General features: G+C 40.4%; 1 protein-coding gene across 6 annotated transcripts in view; it reads left to right on the top strand.

The window, feature by feature from the left end:
* cntn5 (contactin 5) overlaps positions 1-25,240 on the top strand; it is a 108,881-nt gene that overhangs the window by 81,781 nt on the left and 1,860 nt on the right. For 2 of the 6 annotated variants that reach the window (XM_022189027.2, XM_022189036.2), the window contains 13 exons: positions 1,876-2,012; positions 2,163-2,292; positions 4,954-5,098; positions 9,219-9,346; positions 9,735-9,934; positions 11,154-11,274; positions 14,661-14,819; positions 16,696-16,845; positions 17,623-17,693; positions 23,893-24,127; positions 24,214-24,323; positions 24,458-24,644; positions 24,804-24,916. In XM_022189027.2, coding sequence (XP_022044719.1) covers positions 1,876-2,012; positions 2,163-2,292; positions 4,954-5,098; positions 9,219-9,346; positions 9,735-9,934; positions 11,154-11,274; positions 14,661-14,819; positions 16,696-16,845; positions 17,623-17,693; positions 23,893-24,127; positions 24,214-24,323; positions 24,458-24,644; positions 24,804-24,916 — 1,886 coding nt within the window. The remainder of the gene's footprint in view (positions 1-1,875; positions 2,013-2,162; positions 2,293-4,953; positions 5,099-9,218; positions 9,347-9,734; positions 9,935-11,153; positions 11,275-14,660; positions 14,820-16,695; positions 16,846-17,622; positions 17,694-23,892; positions 24,128-24,213; positions 24,324-24,457; positions 24,645-24,803; positions 24,917-25,240) is intronic. The other 4 variants (XM_022189031.2, XM_022189044.2, XM_022189040.2 and 1 more) reach the window with 2 other exon arrangements.

The following is a 25,240-nucleotide window of genomic DNA, read 5'->3' on the forward strand; positions in this document are numbered from 1 at the left end:
TCCTCCTGTCTGTGCGCACTACACAAGAAATCCAAAACATGTCAGAAATCTATGCAAAGACTTTGTCTAAACAAAAAGAAATCGCAACTGTAGTGAAGTCAGCACCAGTATGTCTTCTAAACTTTATACGTCTACTCATTTGTACTAATTTATTACATTAGTCATAAACTAATAGCACAAAATTGACAATTAGTTAAGCTGTCCCAAGAAATATAGTCTACTTTCGGTTAATACATGCCAGTTGCGCTTGATGGGTACATTTACATATGCATTGATGACACCACGTGCATCTGTAGATGTCACATCTGAGACTAAAACAAACACATAGGAGCAAAAAGTACAAATGAAAGGGATTCAAATAAAAGGGTTTGTGACTGACTGATTAACATTTCCTCCCCCACACAACACTGACAGAATGATCCTGCCCCAGTTAAAGGTTCTGGTAAATTTCAGAATCTTGTAAATGTGCAAGAATTGAAAAATTCACAACCAAAGATAAAACACACTATATTGAAAGAGACTACAAGATGAAAAGAAGAAGCATACAGCCTATACAGTGTTTCAGGTCTTAAGGCTGAGATTTTCCGCAGTATATGGAGTTGGACAGGAAATGTGGATGGAGCCTTGGAAACACAAGCAAGTAGGCTGTGGAAAGGGGAAAAAAAGAGAAAAATAAAAAGGCTGGCTGGTAAAGAGGCCCCCAGGAAGGGCAGTTGCCTAGTTTGCATAGGCCATGGCCAGCTGAGCAGTGGAGGGAAGAGAGAACATTTTTACAAACATGATACAACCAAAAAAAAATGTGTAAAAATTCAAGAGCGCTTTCACACTTTGCACGGAAAAAAATCCCAGCTGAATAAAGTGTTTTTACTCGTTCATTTCCTACAGTTATTATGACCTCCCTGCAGCGCCGAGCATGTTAGTTATACAATGACACAGAAACATGAATGCGATCAGCACTTGGAAAGGAGACGGTGGCTTTAATCTTTGTGACATCTGTGTAACTCTGGGCCCCACAACGATCTCAGCTTCATTTTCTGTACACAGCACATGCAAATGCTAGATTCATAATTTAAGCAAACTCATTCAGTGGGTGGCTTCTGTCAGTGAGTATTTGTCTGGGCTGTACATCTTGACTAGAGGAGGGCTGTTGTACTGGTTTTACTACTGTATAACCCCAGAAACAAGCCCTTGAAGGTCTGTACTGTACATAGATTTAAACCTTTACCCTCTTACTATATGTACCTCTTAACTATGTTAAGTGCAGTACGAGAGCAAGGAAAGCAAGTGTGTCAAGGATTTCAAGCATTTTTGTGTGAAGTGACAAGCATCCAAAGACTGAATACAGATTTCAATAGCAAAGTTAAGTGATCATCGGTGTAGGCAACCTTGTCTATTGAGGAATGTCTTTAAACTTATTTTTGCATGTTTGGGAAATTAGTTTGAAGGCATTATAAACAAAAAAATGTATCCTCTATTTTAAAGTGGATGGTAGCAGTCATTTTCAGAATCGATTTGTGCATTGAAACACTTCTTTATTAATCAATAATCATTAAAAAAGTTTAAAATGTCATTTGCAATTGACGATAGCCCGTAAAAGTGTTATCTGATGTCTTGTTTTTAGTCTAAAATCCAAATATATACAGTTTAATCTAATGTTAATACAAGAAAACCGTCAAAAGTTATTCAGTGATTTCATTTTCTGCTTAATTAATTCACATTTGCAGCTCTAAACTTAAATACGACTTCTTATATTGTGTTTTTAAAGCGTATTTGTGCATGCATGTTCTTTCTCGTGAAATGTACAGCCAACCGTACTTGTGCCTTGTGTGCATTTCAAGGATATATTACTTATTCTTTTTTTCCCCCATCCTCAAGCCCTCCCTCAGTGGGTCAGAATGATTAATGATACTCAGATGGATAGTGGAGAGAAGCTCCAGTGGGAGTGCAAGGCCACTGGGAGGCCCCGGCCCACCTATCGCTGGCTTCGTAATGGTTTGCCCTTGACACCTCAGGTACCCATTTTTACCACACAGCTCAGTCTCCTTTTGTTGATTGTACTGTGAGACATCTGAATTATTCCAATGAAACTATGCTTCCACTATATTGCAGCATTATCATGTATAGTGCGACTCTATTCAGATGTGATGTGTTTTCTCGTACAGGGTCGGCTTGAGATAGTGAATGGGGAACTGACCGTTCACAAAGTGCAGCAGACGGACTCAGGAATGTACCAGTGTGTCGCCGAAAATAAATATGGGGCCATCTACTCGAATGCTGAACTCAAGATTTTAGGTAGGCATGAATTTGGTTTGTTAAATTATTTAAAACAATGAGTGATGTTAATTCTGCGAGGTTACTTCTCCTCTCAGCAATTTTCTTGATACTCTGCAAAGAATGAAATGGCAGACTGAGTATCGACATCCTGAATGAGGTACCGGATGATAGGTAAGGGAGATTGAAATGCAAGTGGGGGACGCTGAACTGTGAGATGTGCTGATTGCCAATCAATGGTCCCTGATTTAACCCAGCGCAGTGGACGGCATGAATAAAAGAACAACTCTTATGGTTATATTCAATGAGGTGTCTGCAAGCATCAAGTTGAGGAGAGTCTGGAGCAGTTCTACATTATTCTGAGTAGAATGAAAACCAATGACTTGTAGGTATAGATTTATACTAATGGGAGCAAACACTAGGAGAGAGACATCAATGGGTTCTTTGATGGAGTTTAATGACTCCATTAGGGTCTTATCTCCACTCTATCGTTTGTCATGAAAGCCCAGACTGCATTAAAATTCCCATTATTTGGAAAAAACAAATCTCCACTTTGGACACGACTTTCATCAGGTATTTATTAGCCAGTGTGCATCTAATAATCATTCATAATTAGTAATTGCTAAAACACATTGTACAGTTTCCTGCTTTTTGTAAACAACAAACCGTGCATCACTTTCACTTCCAGGATCCAAGGAAACTCTGTTCTTCAGCCTCGAGGCTTCAGGCTAAAAACATACCAGTCATACTGAATAGCTGTCCACTGTTCTATGTTGATTCGCTATTTTCTCCTTGTCATCTTGTACTGAGACACATCTGGTGACATCCAGTCCCCTTTCATGTTTCCCCAAGGGACAGTTTGATTTACTGTCTGTGTGCCTTGCCCTTTTTTGAAGGGGAATCTTTGGCATTTTGAAAATCTTACTGCAAATCGACAAAAGTTCTTTGTCCGCCCTGTAAACCGTCAGTTTAAAAATCGGTGTGAAACCGCCGCTGCGCCGTTGATTTAAATTCAAGGTTTGTCTGCAAGAGTCAAAAGTTCTAGATTTTAATAAGGTTTATCTGAGCCGACGAGGAGGTGCTTTGTGCCTTCCTTGGAGTCACAGTCACATTGATGATATTTGGGGGCTGTTGACGAATGTTTTCATAACCATACCCTCCAGGCATATCTTCTCAGTGACCTGTGCTCCGCGGAGATGTCCACAAGCAAACACTATCAGGACAGATTACATGACTAATAACAGCCTGCAGATGAGCGATCACTGGAGGCTACGGGGCTGCAGCGACTGCCCTCACGTCTGTGATCTTGTCCCAGATCCAGCTCTACTGGGAGGGTGGCGGGTGAAGCAATATGGGTACTGCTGCCACCAGCTGCAGGCCTGCTCTTATTTTGATTAAAACAAATACACACAGCAACTGCTCTGTTTTCCGCTACTTTCCGTGTCCAGAGGGACCTCTGCCACTCAGGCAACTACTCAGGCTCAAAGACACAAGTGTTGCAGGGAGGAGGGTCAGCCTGTAGCTACAGATGGGATTGAATTGTCATTGTGTATAATGTCACCTACGAAGCATCATTCAGCATTTGAATAATCACACTTGACAAAGCCCTGTAGCCCGTGGATGGCCTTGATGTGTAATGCAGCTGTATACCAGCAGACCCGCATCTACTTGAGCGCCTGAAGCCGTATTTAGGCCATTACTGCTTAATTTGTTCTCCTGAGCAAGTCATAATTGTTGAAAATGTTTGTTATGTATTTATTATTCACACAGGCAGCCTGCTTAAATGTGGGTTAAAAACAATATTCATAAAAGCAGTTACAAATCATCCAACCATGTCATCATGTTAATGATGTGTGCCAACGATGAGTTATTTAGTAATTAGGGTGTACGACAAAAATGCATATTTGTATACTGGTTGTGGTTACTAAATAAGCAAAAAATTAAGATGAAGTGGGACACATTTTACAATATATTAGATAGTATTTTTTTTTTAAATTCAAGTCCAGAAGCATGGTTTGTATTACTACATGTTCAAATTCTAGTTATTTCATTGAAAGTAATAATTATTTTTGATCTAGCAGCGCTTTGAGTTACGATGTGTCAGTCTGAACCCTGGAGCATTTTTGAAATAATTACTTTGAAATGCCACAGTTGAAGAGGCAGCACTAGTGTTATAGTTATAATTATTATCATTCCTGTTACATGGCAGCCACACAGAAACTGCATTAAGCATGAAGTTGTTTTTTTTTGCTATCAGGTTAAAAAAACTAAGTGTCACAAATAAGCAGGTCAAGTTGTGAGGCAAACAGATCCAGCAATAACAGAATAACAAGAAAATCCCACCTGTGTTGTCATTTTCCACTGAGCAGGTTGCAGACAATTAGTTTCTGTGGTATTTTTTCAAAAACTGGTAGCTCATATTTATATGGAAGGCAGTATTGTTTTACTTTGTGTTGCTTTGTTTGGTTATTAACTTTATCAGTCGTTTGATTCAGAGCTTGTTTCAAAGACAGTAATTGGACGTCCCTTCAAAATAAGACTGATTTTCACAAAGTTTAATGTATAGCTGCATTTTTAATTGATTCAAGAATGCACATAATGTGTTTAAAAAATGTGTCAATCATGAAATGACAGTATTTTATTGAATGCACTCTAAGTCATTGTTTTTTTTGCCTTTCGCAGCGTCAGCACCTGTGTTTGTCCCCAATCCAGTGCGGGTCATAGCAACACTTGGAAAAGACGTATCACTGGAATGCAAACCGAGAGCATCGCCCAAACCTCGGATAACATGGAAGAGAGGTGACAGGAGGATACAGCCGAACAAGAGGTACGGCAGCTCTGCGTTTCGCTCCCAAACAGAAGTAGCTTTTACTATACTGGACATCTAATTTTTGCTATTATTAAAATACACAAAGTAATCTGTGTAAGGAAACGTGTATATTGTGAGGACCTCAGAGCTGAAAATGCAGCTCAAGAACTCTTAAGTTTTAGTTGATGTTTGCCTGCACAAAAGCTGGCACCTGGGTTCATACTATATTCAGGGCATAATATCAAACTTAAGCCCATTTTACATTAGGCTAGACTCTGCCATAGCTTCATGTAAGCAGAGATGTACATTTTAACAGTATATCATGTTAATGCTTAAGCCTGGTTTGGAAAAGTGAGACAAAGTGTAAAACTTGTGATCTTCCTCCAGCCCCTTATTGCAAAATGATAATACGTTGGAGGATGGGTTTCAGTGTCTGGAATGAAATATTTCAGACTTTGAGGATGGCTTAATTGCTGCTGTTATCTCCAGGATGGATTGTGTACATTTTCTTTGAAGACTGTGTTAGATTTACAGTACTGCGCTTCTGTGTTATTACTGCATCCGATTTTCTTCCTCTGTACAATTTAGAGAAAAGAATATTATGAGAGAAAGTTAATTGCCCCGTAAAATATGTATGAAGCTATGAAAAGTTTGTCTCGCTCAATATCTTTATATTGTTATTCATCATGGTTTTACGGCATAAATTCAACTGTTATCATCCGGGCTCAGGCCCTGGAGGTATTGTATACATGTCTTGTTGTGACACATCACATTTTCATTACTGTAACTGAAATTAAGTGTCACCGCTAAAATAAAACACCTTAGGTACCGGCAGGGCTCCGGAGACTCATCCTCAGCCCCACCTCCTTCTCAAGGATGCTGACAATTTAGTCCATACAATTGCATTTGGAATTCACATGCAGTTTGATGCATCATTCTTTATGAAGAACATCTCTGCGTCGTACCCAGAGGGGGCTGAGCAGGACGAGGGCCCATCAATCAAGCTGAGCGACGCCGCTGAAAATTTTCAGTCACTGCTGAGCATCTCAAGTTTTCGAGCGAGAGAATGAGACCTTTTGTTTATCAGCCAAGATTCAGCAGTCTGTTCAACAGCCTCACAGCAAGGGCATCCAGCTGATTATCAGATCCTCAGTGTGTGGCTCCTTCAAACAGGCAGCGACGAATATTTATGCCTCTAACAGGTGGATGGTAGCAGAGTATGCGGGCATCGGTTTAACATTTCACAGGTTTGTGGACATTTGTGACTTATTTTACTCTCTGGTCAAAGAAACGCAGCCCTTAGAGGTCATTCGGAGTGTCTATTTTGATCACTAGAGCTGATGGATGGGTTGTGAAAGTGTTGCCCTTAAAATGGTGATTAATGACTGTGGCTGCTCTGGATCAGACAAAGCCTTTGAGGTATTTTTCAAACCCTTGCAAATCAATTTTTCACCGTTGCTGGTGTTCACCGTGAAGAGATTCATACCAGTTTGAACACCTTGATCGTGTTTTAATCCGACTTCCGACAAAGCTGTCCCAAGAGGGCCTGAAATTGTTAACGAAAAATATCGGCAAAACAGTTAATCTCTGCCCTCAGAGCAATTTATCATTCACTGGTAGTTGCTGCCGTTATATATGTATGTGGTTCGTTTTCTTCGTCGTCTCTACTGTCAGTAATTCAAACTTTTCTCTCGGATTCCTCTTAAGCAGCTATAGCTCTGATGATCTGAAACTCTAATTGAATTTGATACTCTAATAGGACGTCTGTAGCAACTTAAGAGCACTGTAGTGAGTTAATGAACTGGATAACACTGTTTAGAGGAGTCACCGTTCACTTGGAGCTCAACCTTGTGAAAAGGTGATTTCTATCTGGAAGAAAAAAAAAAGAAAAGACGAAATAAAGAAGAGCAGTTTTCAGCTCCTGGCCAGGGTGACTTCTGCAAGGATTTTCTGCCATTACCTTTAGTAAAGAGTTTATGGGTTGAGAGACGTTCTGTTCTTGGAAGAACAGGGGAGGAATCGAAACAGCTTCACGTTTATCTGGAATTGACAGCTGTGCTGACTTAATGAAGGTTCGTAATTAACATGGATTTCCGCTAATGTTCAGGGCTTTTGTCTCTTAAATTGAAAGTATTAATCCCATTAGTTTGAAAGTACGTAGCAGAGTCATTTGAAATCCACAGACCCTTTGTTTAAGAATCCGTCAGTAAATGAAGCATTTGGCATTTTTGTAATAAAAACTGCTAAAAGCGAAGAAAGTGCCTTGTCGGCTACTGAGTTCACATGTAAATAAGGAGTAGCAGTGTGATTGATTTCACCTGAGAAACCTTGCTTCAGATTTTGAAAACATGTTTTCAAAGGCTTTATTTTTGCTGTGATCTTCCAGTGTTTCCCTTAAATTTCCTAAGGTTGAATTGATTTGCATACTCTGTACACCCAGCAGTCCTTATCTTGTCCTTTCTGCCTCAGTGTCCTTGTCGGATGTGAATTTCCACCCTAATTTGAAAAATGTGTCCTGGCTGCAGATTATTGCTGAATTGTGTATGTTGTGCTGGATTTTGTCACACCCTCGTGGGTTTTCCCTTTGCCGTTTTCAATCACCTTGCTCATGATGAAAGAGCTTAGTGTTGTAAATATAAATGCCAAACAATACGAATTGAATTATCAGACAAGAAAACCTCATACACCCTATTATTTCGATTGTTTGATTTGGGATAAATTTGATTTTCTAATACAAAATAACTTTTTGGAAGTGCCAACTGAAATACCCTTTGTTTGAATCCAGTCAGGGATCTGTGTATGTCTTACCCCCCTCCATCACCCCATGTTTCTAGTCTGCCTCTCAACTGATCATGCTCCAATAACAACAAAAATGCCAAAAAAAAAACAGCAAACAAATGGCGTATGAATATTTATATCTCAAATAAAAGAAGTTTGCAGTGGACGCCGAGGGAAGAACAAGAGCTCTATACTTAAACATTATTTCTGCTCTTTAGCCATCTGCTCACACACCTGCTTCCAGGCTTGTTGCATACAGTTACATCCTATACTATCTGATGTCAAGCTCTAAATTCCCCAGCTGTTATTTTCCAGTCAGAGTGAAATGTTAAGACCACATCGCAAGTGTCCCTCAGCTGGATAAGGGGCTAGTTATGAATGCAGGTGTGGAGTTTTGCCGGTCTGTTTTTTCCCCCCTCTCTTACATTTGTGTTTCTCCGGAGGACAGCTCGGTGATATGCACATCAGGGTTTGACAGTTTTTGCTTTAGATTCATTGAATGCAGCAACATCTAGGGTTTGTTGGGTGAATTCACGAGCGCCACGCCAGATGAATGCACTGTTTATTTAGATTTATGGAAATATTGATGCAGAGGAACAAAGACTCCCAACATCTGTTTTATTTCAAGTTGTGTAGTGCAGATTTTGTCCTGAAATTTCCCTTTAATGAATTTAAAATTATACTGTAATTGCTCAAATTGCAGCCTATTGTGTGCTTTCAAAGGCACAAGATCAGATAAGGTCGAGCACCGTGCCGAAATTGAAAGTCGCAGAAATGATGGTTTTTCTCTGTCCTTGACATCAAAACCTTGATGTCACTTCTTTTACTGAAAATGTGTCTTCATTACCTGTACCTCATTAACTGTATCTTTAAAAAAAATCTGTGTTTAATCCTGTTCCAGATAGAGGCACTTAGTGGTATCTGCAAATCAAATTCATTACCACATTTAAATGGTTGATTGATGTTTGCTTATAAAGCCTTTCTTTCATGTTCTGCTAAAAGATGCACAGTAAACAGAAGTGCTGTTCTTGACTTCACATTCATCGGTCCTCTGAGCTTTTTAGCAACGTAAACAGCAAACTGTCTGATGATTTTTGTCCTTCAATTCAGGGATAGCCAACTATTAGCTGTAAACGCATTCTTGCTTTATATATTTTGCTGGAATCTGTAGTGGATGATTGTTTCACGAGTATCTCAGGAGGTGGTTTTAACTTTTGTAATCTCCTCCCTGGTGAATATTACTATTCTTGTAACCCGACACAAGCGCAAACATAAAACCTCAAGCTTGAACTTGTAGTGCAACTGTTTGTACATGAATTTGTTACTCATACGGTATTGATTTTTGTGTCCTTTCTTATAGGATTATGTTGTTACGGAACAACACTCTGAAAATTGTTAACTCCAGCCGAGCGGATGAGGGGAACTATGTGTGCCGGGCAGAGAATCAGTTGGGCTCGGCAGAGATGACTGCCATACTGTGGGTAAAAGGTAAGTGATGCCCTGGGGGCCTTTATTTTCTGCCAAATTAGCACAAGTCGGCCACCAGTAAACAGTCCCCAATGTCATTTTTTCCCCCCACCTTTTGCTCGGGTGCCAGGAAATTTATTGTGCTCGCTCAGCCGTGAAGAAGGGCTTTCACATTCAAGAATCATCTTACAAGGGCACGCTTTAACAGTGTAACAGTGTGTGTCATAGATGCATACAGTCTAGATCGGTGCTAAGCAGGATATTTATCTGACTAAAGGTGAGTGTTTTTGCCCAGGTTGGGGTTGGGTTCCCATGATCTGTCGGGCGCTGATGTCACATTCGAATGCAGCTGCTTGACGCTAGCTTTGGGTTAGCCTGAGGTGACAGTGCAGCAGCTTTGTGCTTTCAGAGGCCATGCGTGTGGTGCTTAGTCCGAGCAGAGTGGAGGTGACGGTGGGGGAGAGTGTGGTGCTGAGCTGCAAGGCGACGCACGACACGTCGCTGGATGTGGGCTTCCAGTGGTTCTTCAACCAGAGACCAATCAACTTCCAGCACGACGGCGGCCACTTCGAATACATCCAAACAGTAAGAGCAAGAGTAAGAGCAAAAGTAAGACACATGTCTGCTTGTTGTTGCTTGCATTTTTTTCCATCTATTTGATTTCCTTTTTGCTCAGATTTGTTGATCTTGTGGCTCAGCTTATTGAATATGTTTCCATTTCTACCTTTTATCTGATCTACTACATTTTATACCAGACACATGTTATACCAGAAAAAATAATCAGTTCTGCTGAAGGTCAGAAAGCCTCAAGGCAATCATGTGTATCAGTCAGTCTGTTGTTTAAAATTGCCCCAGTACATTTTTGTGAAAATGAATGAACTAATAGAGACTGACTGATCCTGGCTTTGAGAGGTAGTAAGGGTCAGAACAGGGTCAGCAGTCATTCAGAATGACAAATAGAAAGGAGACATTGGCAATATTTAACACAAGCTGCCAATATTTTTTCCTTTTCTAATTATGGCTTTGTAAAAATGTGGTTCTTCTACATCAGTTGCATGCCGTCTTTCTCTCTGTTTAACTTTAATCAACTAGAAATGGTAAAAAAAAAAAAAAAAAAAAAAAAGTCATTTATCCTTTGCCTTTCTTCAGCCTTAAGGCTGCATTGTGTACATTTCCATTTCACTTTTACCTTTTTCAGCTGTTTTGTTCGTTTCTGACCTGTTTCTGATCTTTTTCTTGTTTGTTACTGCCACTTGAATAATTAGTGATCAAGTTTCAATGCTTTTCACACAACCTAATTTATTATTTTTACACCACAACAACTTATATTTCCCCTGTCCACAACACAAAAAAGTAATTGTTGACTAAACCATAAACTGAAATTAAATGCAAATTAGCAAGAGAGCAGGGGGTCCTGTTGATGTTACCGTTTCTTTATCAACAGTGGATGTTAAAATCACATCTGTCCCGATGTGTCCTCTGCTACAACCCGTGCTCTGGAGAGAAAGCATTTGCAGTGACAATCCTTTACCAGCACAACAGAAGCCTAGCTGATGCATGGTTTGTAATTTTAATCAGGTTTCGTGCTAAACAGCTGCCTGTAGACCTTGAATCATTCCCAGTCTTGCCTTAGGCTTTTCTCATTTGAACAGAGAGAAAATACGAGTAGCTGAAGAATGTAGCGCCAAGCGAGCACCTGAATTAAACAGGAATTTCTCAAGCCACATGAGCCTCTACAAGATGTAAAGGAATCACACTTTTTTTGTGTCAGGCACATTTAGGCTTGCCGAATACCTAACTTTTTTATGCTTTGCTTTGCCTATTGCAGCAGTCTTCAACAGTGGATCTGATGATAAGGAGCATTTTGTTGAAGCATGCCGGGAAGTATGGGTGCAGGGCTCAGACCAGTGCCGACACTGTGTTTGCAGAGGCTGAACTTTTAGTGCGAGGTAAGCTTGTCATCGGTCAATGCACTGATATACTGTGACGTCTTTTACACTCTTTACTGGAGGCAGTGACTCAGTGCCCTCGTTGAACTAACCCACGACCATAGAACAGAATTAACTGATTATTCTCATGCTTAATTACTGAGCCAAGCAGAAAAGCTGCGTAGGCCCCCGCTGTGTTTCTTCCTTTTGTTCTACATAAGCTTCTCCTTCATCTTCGTCTTTTGTCTTTTCCTTTGGATCAATGGCAGACTGCAGAATTGTATCATAAAGTGTTGAATCTTGGCACACCCACTGGTGACAACCCCCAGATTCTTCTCACATAGTTTCATTTCTGTACATCACGCACTCTAATGCCACCATTGGGTTGATGTTGGAGCTGCATTTATGCACACAACTGTATACCTGATTTTCAAAAATGTAGTACTGTTTGATTCTTTGGAATAGGTTCAAAGCCATATGATGTCAATTTTTTTGGCATATTTTATGAAAAAGTTTTTATAAAGTTTCACAGGCCCCATTTAAAAAATAAAAAATATCAGCGTATTTGATCTGTATGTTGAGCATACACACGTGGACAAAATTGTTGGTACCCCTCAGTTAAAGAAGGAAAAACCCACAATTCTCACTGAAATCACTTGAAACTCACAAAAGTAACAATAAATAAAAATTTATTGAAAATTAAATAATCAAAATCAGCCATCACTTTTGAATTGTTGATTAACATAATTATTTAAAAAAACAAACTAATGAAATGGGGCTGGACAAAAATGATGGTACCCATAACTTAATATTTTGTTGCACAACCTTTTGAGGCAATCACTGCAATTAAACGATTTCTGTATTTGTCAATGAGCGTTCTGCAGCTGTCAACAGGTATTTTGGCCCACTCCTCATGAGCAAACAGCTCCAGTTGTCTCAGGTTTGATGGGTGTCTTCTCCAAATGGCATGTTTCAGCTCCTTCCACATATGTTCAATGGGATTCAGATCTGGGCTCATAGAAGGCCACTTTAGAATAGTCCAACGCTTTTCTCTCAGCCATTCTTGGGTGTTTTTGGCTGTGTGTTTTGGATCGTTGTCCTGTTGGAAGACCCATGACCTGCGACTGAGACCAAGCTTTCTGACACTAGGCAGCACATTTCTCTCCAGAATGCCTTGATAGTCTTCAGATTTCATCGTACCTTGCACACTTTCAAGACACCCTGTGCCAGATGCAGCAAAGCAGCCCCAAAACATTACTGAGCCTCCTCCATGTTTCACCGTAGGGACAGTGTTCTTTTCTTCGTATGCTTGGTTTTTGAGTCTATGAACATAGAGTTGATGTGCCTTACCAAAAAGCTCCAGTTTGGTCTCATCTGTCCAAAGGACATTCTCCCAGAAGCTTTGTGGCTTGTCAACATGCATTTTTGCAAATTCCAGTCTGGCTTTTTTATGAGTTTTTTTCAGCAGTGGTGTCCTCCTTGGTCGTCTCCCATGAAGTCCACTTTGGCTCAAACAACGACGAATGGTGCGATCTGACACTGATGTACCTTGGCCTTGGAGTTCACCTTTAATTTCTTTGGAGGTTGCTCTGGGCTCTTTGGATACAATTCCAATGATCCGTCTCTTCAATTTGTCATCAATTTTCCTCTTGCGGCCACGTCCAGGGAGGTTGGCTACTGTCCCGTGGGTCTTGAACTTCTGAATAATATGAGCCACTGTTGTCACAGGAACTTCAAGCTGTTTAGAGATGGTCTTATAGCCTTTACCTTTAAGATGTTTGTCTATAATTTTTTTCGGATGTCCTGGGACAATTCTCTCCTTCGCTTTCTGTTGTCCATGTTCAGTGTGGTACACACCTTTTCACCAAACAGCAGGGTGACTACTTGTCTCCCTTTAAATAGGCAGACTGACTGATTATGAGTTTGGAAACACCTGTGATGTCAATTAAATGACACACCTGAGTTAATCATGTCACTCTGGTCAAATAGTTTTCAATCTTTTATAGAGGTACCATCATTTTTGTCCAGGCCTGTTTCATTAGTTTGTTTTTTTAAATAATTATGTTCATCAACAATTCAAAAGTAATGGCTGTTTTTGATTATTTAATTTTCAATAAATTTTTATTTATTGTTACTTTTGTGAGTTTCAAGTGATTTCAGTGAGAATTGTGGGTTTTTCCTTCTTTAACTGAGGGGTACCAACAATTCTGTCCACGTGTGTATATATCTCTGAGACTAAGATTTGCGAAAGTTAGTGTATGGATTTTTGGCTTTTGAAGGCATTTGTCCTTCACAACCAATCAAAAACTGGCAAGGAAGCTACCAAACTTGCATTAAGCAAAAATGTTGATGTGTTTATCCCAAGGCTGAGACATGTAAGATATGAGTAAGGCAAGGTAAAAACGAATTAAGATGAAATTCAGAATACACGCTGTCTTTTTTTAAAAAAAAAGTCTGTTAGCCCAGGGAGTCATATCAAATTCTTGTTTTTTCTCTTCATATCTGCTGTTTATTGCTCCTCCTTGGTTCACAGCTTGACGACAGCTTGATAGTAATGTTCATCCTGCCCACGGCACTGATTGACGAGACACGAGTTCTGCTGATCGGACCAATAGTGTTCCATGTCACAACTTTGAATGAATCAGTGAAGTCGGTGTGGTGGATGGATTCAAAGGTCTGGAGGCGACCAAACTATTCCAGGTGGAAGCTGCCCTTGAGAGTTTTTGCTCCTAGAATACAAGTACATAGACATGAGAAGACTATTTTGAAAGTAATTGTTTGGATCCCAACATGCAAATGCCCCTTTCAGCAACCTTCTAATGGGCACTTTTTGGGGACACAGTACATTGATTTTCACTGAGCGCACCACCTGCCAGCTTTTCATTTACAGCTGTTTCCCCTAGAGTCTTTAGACGTTTGCTGCACTTGCAGATTACATTTACCTCTGAAGACGGAGGTAAACATATGTTCAGCTGTATTAAAACAGAGGAAGGTCTACCACGAAGTCGTACTCAGCAGAACTGGCAAACTGCCTCCGAAAAACCCAAGAAAGAAAGCCTCAGTATCCCTTCATCAGCATGAAATTCATGGCAACAGATCTGTGTCAGCCCGAATCCTTGTTCAGTTTAGTATCCCATGTTCTTTTCTGTTGTTTGTTTGTGTACAGATTACGAAGGAGAACTGTTGTTGTCGCCATGTGCACACAGCTGCACATCCTCCTAATGCTTGTGTGGTTACATCCATTAGTGTGTCTAATTGTAACAATCCATGATGAAGACATCACAATGGACCAGCAAAGAATTGATTCAAACCACAGCGGGGACTGTTTTTGTTTTCGCCCTCTGTCTCGACACTCGGCGGTTCAGACATTCACACCTATAATTTAATCTGTGTCTTCTTCCACTCAGGCCCTCCTGGACCCCCTGGAGTGGTGATAGTGGAGGAGATCAGAGACACAACGGCCACCCTGTCATGGACTCGTGGCCTGGACAACCACAGCCCTATCAGCACCTACAATTTACAGGCCCGGAGCCCATTTTCATTAGGCTGGCAAACTGTCAAAACAGGTAATCAATAAGGAGCAAATTGCAGCCTCTAGATCCGGGAGGTTAATGTGGGGCCATATTACGAAGGCCTTAATCCTGTCCAAAGTCATATGCCGAGGTTGAGAATCAGCCCAACTAGGTCGAGGTCACAGCGTTCAGGAGACAGAATGGAATTTCCCGAAGCTGTTTATTTTTGTATATTAACACAGTATGTTAAATCTCAAATCTTATAGCGTCGATAGCATAAACCCAAGACTTTCTTCTTCTTAGGTGCCAGCTTCAGAAGTTGAAATGCAGGTCACTGTCTTTTTATGGTTGAGCTTGGCTGTTGTTCAGAAGAGCGTAGCAAAAAGTAATTTGAGCCCATATCAAATGTCATTGGAGTGAATTTTATTCTGTGTCATATCAGCAGTTGGTAGGAAATTAACCTTTTGGGCTTGAATCATAAAACTTATCCATGTTCATTTAGTATAAATGCACTTTCGCCACTTAGAAATGAATTAGCATCTTCGTTTTTTTCCCCCAAAACTTGACAGAATAACCATCAATTATTATCACTTAGCCTTAAAAGATGAAGGCTTGCTAAGCATTGTGTGTAATCCATCTTAATATGCCGTGTGATAATAATAGCAGAGTTTAAGGTGCGATAATGATTCATCCCCACAGATAGATAAATCACAGTTTGTATACACTCCTCTCACATTATGTCCGTTCAAACTGCATTTAATTCGATAAAACACAATTAGGACTCTGTGATATATTGTCAGCGTTGAATTTGTTAAGATTAGCATAAAGGGGATTGGGCTTTTAGCTCCCTCTCCTCGCAAACACAGTTATCAGCTCATGTTTGAAGAGCAGCTTGCTTGACAGAGTGGTCTCATTGTGAGCTGCTTTGGACGATAAGAATATAAGCTCCACTGCTTCAGAGACCTCGGGTTCATTTGTGACATGGATATGCTTTCAGTCAATGTTTGTTTGTTATTGCACGATCAATATTGACAAAGCTTGATTATGGCAGTCCTGAAGAAACTAGATTATTTGCATTACCTCCTTGTAATTCTGTTCTAAATACATTCATAAAACCGGATTTTTTTTTCTGTTTCCAGTATGTGATTTAATTACGTAGCTCTGTTCTGCAGAAACTGCAAAAATTGATTGAAACAAGCTTCCCTCTGTGTCATGATTTATACCTCCAAATGCGGTCTTAAGCTGATAGTAAGCTGTTGTTCATGCATCAAAACGTCTCACACCAAGTTATAAGTAAATTGTGTGTCATCAACACCTGGTGTCAAAATATGCCAAGTCACAGTAAATCTGGAGGGAAGGTGGAAAACTGTGCAGAACGAAGAACGAAGACAGTGTTGTGTTTTGTTTTGTCTTCAGCTCTACACTCCTGCAGACTAGATATAAAATTAAACAATAGTTATGAGGTTAAAATGTAAACTCTCAGCTTTTCCACACAGGTGTCAACAGTACAGAAATTGGAACCCTTTTTTATAGTTTTATTGAAGTAATTGGACAAGATTCTTGATGGTACAATATCAAAGCTTCATCATTAGTCTAAAGTTAATCCTTTGAATGCCTGTAGGCTACAATCCAGGCTGTGTTGCTCTGCCAACCCTGTGCCAATTCTTGCTTGGTCTTTAGTAGTGAAAGAGCTGCTCATGATTAAAGTCTGATCTTTTGAATATTTGTACATAAAAAAACTCTGCCTTGTCTGCTTTGTCTGTTCTTTGGGGAAAGTTTGTATTTAAAAGTCTGTCTGATGCCCTCAAAGCTGAGCACTTCTGGTTGTGCATCTCCAACTGTGCATCGTTAGAACGTAAATGGAGCAACTGTGATGTGATGCTCATTCTGAATAAATAAATAACCACACAAGCGTCGTTGATGTCTGCAGACCCAGACCCAGTGACAGGGGACCTGGAGTCGGCCATGGCTGTGGAGCTCAACCCCTGGGTGGAGTACGAGTTCAGGGTGGTGGCCAGCAATGCCATCGGGACCGGAGATCCCAGTGCACCTTCGAGAGGAGTTCGGACTAAAGAAGCAGGTAAATTCTGTACTTCTATTAGTGGTGAAAGTCCAGAAAATTATCACTTAATATACTGTGTCCAAACTCCAGCTTCTGATTTATTGTCGATTTATTGTGGAGAGATTAGCCGGTGCCCCCACATACCACTTCATGACCACGTTATACCCCCATTGTTAATATACTCAATTTTAATTGGGGAAGCGGTTGAAAATAAGCTGCTTATATAAATTTCAACAAGTTTAATGTTTCTGCTAAAGCAGCCTCTTCTCTAATGCCGCGAGGCAGCGACACAGTAGAATACACTATTTATGGTGTGCAGAAATTCACTGTGCCCCTCCACTAACTGCTCGTTTCCCGTCTATAAAATGCAATAATTACAAAGGTCAGTGGTCACCTCGGAGTGGCTTATTTAATCTGTCCCATCTCTTCAGTATAATTAACAAACTAATTACTGTATCTACTCACTGTTGTAGTAATCCATCGTTTAAGTTACAATACATTATTCAAATGTCAGCAAAAGGGTTCCAGTTCAAAACACAGGACTTGAACCCACAAATGGTTCCCAATTGGATTCTTTAATGAAAGACGAGACAAAAAATGCTTTCAGAATGTTTTCTGATCCTGTTTAAGTTTGTTTTCAGTTTTCATTTATGAGTTTAATGTTAGCTCAGATTTATGTGGTCGGAAACTGAGGATCTTCCCTCCAGTTTCCAAAAATATGCTGAAGTGTGTGTTGTTGTTGTTGTTTTTAGTGTTGGACCAGTGATGCAATGTTAACCTTTCTGTTTCACACAGTCCCATCGGTGGCACCAGCCAACGTTAGTGGAGGGAATGGCCGCAGGCACGAACTGGTCATCTCATGGGAGGTAGGTCCTCTGCCAAACTTCCCCCTCGTAGCACAAGTGTGACAACATGTGCAAAACCCACAAATGTCACAGTGGGACTGTGTTTTTCCAGTTAAGCAAACTCAGATTTTTGTTGCCGTTAATAGAAGCTTTTGTATAGGCTTCTCTGACATAAAAATAATGTTTTTGGTTCCCTTTTTAAAAAAAAAAAAGAAGATAAAGATGTTATCGTTTCCTGGGAAGCTGCTCAAAAATCCCTTGCTTTCAAATATTTAATCCTCTGGCAATGAGTGGAGTATGAAATGGAAATTTGTTCAACTCATAAACTTTAGAGAATATAGTGATATCTTAATATTGTGTTTTTTCTCACTCAGTATGTAAGCATGCAGTCAAATAAGAGTAGTATTTTATCGACAACCTCAGCATGATTCCTTAAACCTTTGGGCTCAACAAACTGTGTTTTTCACATTTACTGTTACTTGCAAAAACAAATAAAATCTTCCTACCCTTAAAGCAGGTTTATATTAATCTGCAGCATCACAATGATACTAAAAAGCACGCTGCAGTCCTCCAGGCCATGTTGAAGAAGGAACAAATACAAATAATGATCGTAATCGACCAGAGAAAGTCAGCGTCGGCTTAATAATAAATGTAACCCCAAACAACATGATAAATATAAATGCTGATGTTTCATTTTGGGATTTTTATTTTTATGAAATGATCCTATAAAGTGCCTGTGATAGTTGAATCCTGAGGCATAAAAGGCACAGGGTGGTGATTATTTTTAGGACAATTTACATAATTAAAAATCGGAAGAGTTCTTTATGCTGTAAATATTCATCATTTAAGAATGCATTACTCACCAAGATTAAAAGTATGATATTAAGTATGTATGTAAAGGAAATGTTTTATATCCTGACACATCAGAGACTGAAGGTTGAGGATTAGTAATGTAATCCAGGAGTCAAAACGATCCCACTGAAACATGCTTTAAACATCTGCGCCGAAACTACAGCTTTGCTGTTGTTCACTGAGGAATTTCACAGTCACTAAGTAATAAATCCTGCATGTGAATGTGACTTAATAATCATGTAGAGGTTGCTACTGCATGTGCCGTTCATTAAAAACCTTCACTTTTCTTTCCTGGGAATACTTGTCAGACGTTATTAAGGGGGATAAAGCATGGTTGATGGACGACGCTGCTCCTTGTGGTTCTAAGCTTGAAGGAAATGGTCTAATGATTTTACGATACACAGATGATTGAATTAGCTTACATTCAGTTGCGTACACTGGAGGTGAAATATGGTGACGAGCCGCAGCTCCGCTCGCTGAGTGTCGGGGACCTGAGTTTGCTTGTCGTCTTATTCCCAAAACCATCAAAGTGGGATCTAATTAAAACATAAAGAAAAGTTTGAGTCTGGAGATGTTCTTAAAATGGAGGATGGCTGAACGTGTTGAGGGCTTTACAGATGGTATTTAAAGACCCAAGTTGAGCACAGCAGGTCAGTTACATGTCTCAGATCAGACAGCTTCTGCGTGGTTAATATAATCTTCAACATTTTCTTTTCTAAACACCCATGGGTCAAATAATATCCTGTGTGCAGGTATTCTTAACTAGACAGACTCCATGTTTTTGTGCAGACTCTAGATGTGAACTAGAAGGTTTTTGCAACACACTGAATGCAAGTTTTGTATTTGGAGGACTTGCTGCAGATGCAAACTTAGTGACTCATGGTTGACAAGTCAAGTTTTCTTCACCTTATTCTGTGAAATCACACCCACATAAAGCTCCCTGACATCACTACGATGCATTTATTAATTTTTTATTTTGTTTTTCCACTTTCATTTTGTGTTCTTCCAAAAACTAGCCTGATCACACAGTCAGAAGAACTTCTGTTTTATTTATCATGGCAGTGGTGCCACATTAAACATTAATGAGTAGCGATTCTTAGCCGTACTCTGTAATCTATAGGTGGTAGGTAGATTACACCCTGTGTTTTGTATTCTCTAGACTCTGCAGTCTCTAGCAGGTGATGTTACACACTATCAGGCCACAAATAAGCAACTGATCCAGTGTTTAAATTTTGTGCATCAACCACAGAAACCTTTGCGTTTATGTCTACATCAAACTTCTCATTCTGCAGTTTCAGATTCTTATTAAAAACCTTAAATTAGTTTAAAATTCTCTCTCCACTGATAACTTCCTCAGGACCATATTGCTGCCAGTTGACTCTGTCCAAAAACAACAAGGACACAGCTGCACACTTCATCTTCATTTGAACAAATCTGGCCCGAATGTTACCTGGAAATGCATATTTTGAGTGATAATACAGATAGACATGCTGATGCGATTACCAACATGATGTGACATTTTATTGTGATGTTCGCCAAAAATATATATATTTATTTGATTAAAATTCTAATTCATCATCATTATGAGGATCACATTTGCATAGCAGTATAGAGATTAAGCTGACAGCTGTTGGCAGTTATTTACACTGAAAAACTGTCAAATTTAGACTTACAAATGTAGTTATACAACTTGACAAAAAAAATTCACACCTTCACTGAACATGCGACATCGTGGTGGATCGTTATGTGAAAATTCAGGGGGACACTGCTATGGCCAGAAAACATGATCAACTTTGTACATTTGAGAAATCAGGGAGTATCCTCTGCGTAAATGGAAACAGGGAAAGTCCTGTGTTTAAAGGGAATTAAAGCAGTGAATGTGGGTGGCAAAGAGTGCCACATGATCCAACATGCCCACTTATCATGCATGATAATGTATTCTTTCTTATCTCGGCCTGTTGTCCAGTGTGCCGCAGGTGTGCCAGGCACAGCTGGTCACAAGGACACCAAAGTGTGCGGCACAACCCTGTTGGATTGGGCTCAAATAAGGGCCCTTAAAGTGTTTTGCTGAATGATTGCTGTAATTCTTAAAAGAATTTCCACACCTCTTCGTTTTGGAGGCAAAACAAAACAAAAACAAGGAGCTCACATCCTTTAGCATCACTACTGTAGCAGTCTTATTTTCAGCAAACCAGCTGGTCAGTGAAACACTCTGGACAGCTTCACAGCTGTACACAAAGGCAAACTGACCCAGCTGGTGATGCACTGAACCACCAAGAAGCTGTGACCCTGTTCATAGAAAAAGGCAAAGAGAGTTGCACATCATCTCCAGTGGGATAACACAGAGGTTGAGGCTGGAGTCTTCACAGCTATGCGTACCTTTGGAGAGAGGGCCTTATGGGTTGTGAGGGGCTCAGGTGAGCGCTCATCATTAGAGCAAAGCAACCTTTTTCCATCTCAGAAGGGAGACCAGATCAACCCATCTGCTGTAGTATTCTGCATGATTTTCTCTGACTTGCTTTCATTGAATTGTGGCAAGTTGGTAGAAAGGCTTCAGCTGTTCCAGCAAAGGAAAAATCTTCACAGAGTGGTTTTCCTTCACTGGAACATAAATAACATGTTGATTAATGACATTTTTCCAATACAAACCAAATAGTTTTGAAACACTTCTTAATATAATTGACTTATGGTTAGTTTGCGGGTGCGTTCCACATTTATTTACAGCACATATGCGGGGTGTTAAAGCAGCTATCATTGACTCCTAATTGTCAGATTTATAGAGCATGTATCACAGTTTTGCAATCTGTGAAGATATTACCAACAGAGTAAAAACTCCTGCTCCATTATTAACAACGGCACAACAGTTGCTCAAGACCGTAGCTCATTGCATTTTAAACAGTGTCCCAATTTATTCTGTTGAAATTTGTTTAACCATCCAGGATCTTAGAGTTAGAGGGCATAACTCGGCCACAATTGCAAAAGTTGCTGACATAGCTCAAAGGAGGCCAGCTGGGCCGTGTAGTACACAGAGCTGCATCAGCCAGGCAAGTGATTAAGATGTAGTGAATTTAAAATTTGGTCCCACCAGAGAGGCACAATGATGATTAACCTTGACTCCCGGAGTCGCTCCCACTAAATCCAGGGTTGTTTATGAATATCTGTTTGTAATCTTGAGCTACAATGGTCGTACAAAATGTAATAAATCTCACACCAAGTAAAAGAGGATATTAGTGTGAGCCATTTTCAAGTGGACAGCTTGGCTCACAGCCAGATTCGGGGCAATGCATGTACGGAATTACTATGAGCAAAGCTGAGAATTTGCAATTGAGATCAGTTGAAGGATACATTAACAGGGGAACAGTGAACAGATGTGGAGGCAACTGACAGTTATTCTTGTAGTTATTAAGTATGGAAGCCCAACTGCCACTGGGAAGATAACCTTCACATCAGGAGAAGTGCACCTCAGTGGCACATTATGGGGGATAATGTCCATTCCAGATGGGATGGTGTTTGGTGGTAGGCTATTTCCTATTTATAACTCAAGAGTGTCATTAGCTTGGCCAGTATAACACAATGACAACCTCCTTATAACCCCATGTTGAAGCAACAGTCAAGGGACGCTTAAAGCTGCATGAAACCATGATTGGTGTTCTGTAAAAACCCGTTAAAGAGTGAATGAAACTGAGTGACTACAAAAAGTAACTCTCAGCTAAACTGTTTCTGACCCAGAATTCTCTTGTCAAAGCTGTGTCTCACTTATAAAAAATGCCAGAACAATTTGATTTTTCAGCAAGTGCCTGAGCATAAAACTGAGAGTGAACATTACTTAGTCTCCTCATTTGTTTTTATTCAGACATTTTAAGTCACTGCTGAAGTACAGAGCGTGGTGAGGTAAAAAAATGAAAGCACTTCCTGAAGAATGATGTTTTCTCTCTGCTCATTGTGGGCTACAGGAATTGTCACCCATCCATAAGTCTGTCAGTTTTTAAAGTGAATCACAGTACAATGCTGAGATGTCCCACTTTGAGGCAGTAGTCTCCTTTTGGTACTTGGCATTTTAAGTCCTTTTAGCTCTGCCCTATTTATTCTTGTTTCTACTAAATGCTTTTGGAAATAAATCAGGACTTGGTCAGTGATCAATGGAGATGGATATTAAAGGAGACGGAGCAGGAATGTTAGCCCTTTTTGGCAGTCAAGGCATGTGAGCGCGTGGCAGTTCTGCCTTTCCAATCATCTGTGGAGAGTTGTCAGAGCCTGGACGGCCATGGTGGGCAGGGTTATTAAGCAGGATGAATGACTAAACAGTCTCTGCAGCTTCATTCAGCCGTCTCATTAGAGTCGACTGTGAGAGACCGCTTTTTCTCGGGAGAGCCATAGGGACGGCCATTAGTGATGCCCTCACAGTCACCGTCGCCGAGCCCAGCAGGTCCCACAATTTCATCCACGAGACTTACCGCCGTTGTATCAGCCCCCGTCACACTGTGTCCACGCTATCTCACTTCTTAAACCTGCCAGTGTTTCCAAACATGACTCGCTAATTTGTTCATGCTGCTTTATTGAAGACCCATATTCCTTGGCATCCTTTTAAAAGCATTGCCAGCTCTGATAATAACTTTGATGGAAGCTAATTCATTCCCACAGATCATCCCCGTAATTAGGTAGTCATGGTGATTGGTCCTCGTTGAATGAAATGTGAACTACAGCTCCATCCACCACTCGATCCCTCTGAAGACTAGATGGCTAATATGGGTGATGCCTTCGGGGTGCGATATTGCTGTGGAGCTTATGCAAATCAACACATTACGGCGTGAGCGGCAGACGTGTTGCCAAAAACAGGTGTACAGGTGTTTGTCATTTATTAAATTCAGCCAAAGATTTAATCCCTGCAGCTCATATTTTAATTAAATTCAAGCCCACTTAATAAATTTGCATTTGATTTGATTAAGCACAGAGCAGCTGTGTAACACAGCTCCCAGTTTCACCACTTCAGGAAAACCACAGATAATCAGTGAAGCCGGCACACAAAAGCTGGGTCCCAAAAATCCTCCTGTCAGACATGGGAAGATAAATAGCTACATAATGGACACAACTGAGCCAGATATGATTTGTTTCCATTACTCTGGACTGACTGCATCTTTATTAACACTGGCAGACAGTTACAGTAAATGGGAGGGAAATTGAAAGCTGGTTATATGGTATTACCAGAGGAAAATGTGTTTTTTTGCACTGAAGGAGCTGTCCAGATGAGAAAATGTGCGAATGTTGCACTTTCAGCCACAGAGTTTAAGTGCCTGTAATCCAGTTTTTGCTCTCAAATTCAGTGAAAGACACTTTTTGATGATTGTTTCCCACTCTTCCCTATTTCCAGCCTGTATCCGAGGAGTTCCAAAACGGTGAGGGCTTTGGGTACATCGTTGCATTTCGAGCCAACGGGACCAGAGGCTGGAAGGAGAAGATGGTGACTTCAGCTGATTCCACAATGTACAAATACAGAGATGAGACCTTCCCTCCTCTCACCCCGTTTGAAGTGAAGGTTGGCGTCTACAACAATAAGGGAGACGGACCATTCAGCAAAGTGGTCATCATCCACTCAGCTGAGGGAGGCGAGTTAATATTCGTGGACTTTAAAGGTACAGAGGGGATAGTTTTCAACCTTTAATAATCGTTATCATTTTGATTTGTTTCACAGAGCCGAGGGAAGCGCCATCTGATGTGAAGGCTTACAGCATTTCTTCATCAGAAATTAGGGTGACCTGGAAACCACCTAATCCTGGCCCTGGAAAACCAAGAGGATATGAGGTTGTTATGAATTGCTTGTCTGTCCTTCTTCGTTTTAAATACAGTATTTGACATTTCCCACAAGCACCCGCGCCTTTGTGCATGAGCTGAGGTTTGAGAGCAGTAATTTTTCAGGCTGTAATTCCTGTTAACAGGTCAGCTACTGGAAAGACACGGAGCAGGAAGAGTCGGGGAAAAAACAACGGACTGTGAAAAACGAAACATCCATGGTCTTGACAGGACTAGAAGGAAACAGTGTGTATCTCATCACAGTAAAAGGCTTCAACAGCATCGGCCAGGGTCCTGCTAGTGCTGCTGTCACAGCCAAGACCAGGAAAGCCCGTGAGTGCAGCAGTGACACTAATCATGCTCTTCTATATATGGAATACAGGCTACCTGTTAAGTTTGTTCAAAAACCCTCTTGTAAAAAAGTGTTGCAATTGACCTAGTTGGTTGAAACTCTCTTTAGAAGAATGTTAAACTCTTGTCTTCTCTTTGTAGCTCCCGCTCAGTCTCCGACCAACCTCATGTGGATTCAGGAGGGCAACAACGTGTCATTAAGCTGGGACCCGGTGAAGGCAAAAGACAATGAATCGGATGTCATCGGGTACATGGTAATGACCCTTTGCTGAATGATGTTTGTTCAGTTTCATGAGAAGCAGAAAAAATATTACAGCAGAGGAGAGACTTAAGTGGAAATTCAAATTTATGGTGCTGTTGTATTTACTGTCCTTGACTTTCCTGATAGATTGACCTGAGATCTCTATGGTTTACCTCTTGTTGTACAATAGACACATCTCACAATACTATAGGCAGCAGTCAAGCTGTGACTCTGAACACATGTGAATTGAGTTCCTCTGTAACTGGTTAAACATATAAGCAACTGATTATTAATAGAAGATTGCCATATAAATAAATGATAACCTGAGAGCTTAACA

The sequence above is a fragment of the Acanthochromis polyacanthus genome, chromosome 13 (assembly GCF_021347895.1).
Source record: "Acanthochromis polyacanthus isolate Apoly-LR-REF ecotype Palm Island chromosome 13, KAUST_Apoly_ChrSc, whole genome shotgun sequence".
In the NCBI taxonomy this organism is placed as follows: domain Eukaryota; kingdom Metazoa; phylum Chordata; class Actinopteri; family Pomacentridae; genus Acanthochromis; species Acanthochromis polyacanthus.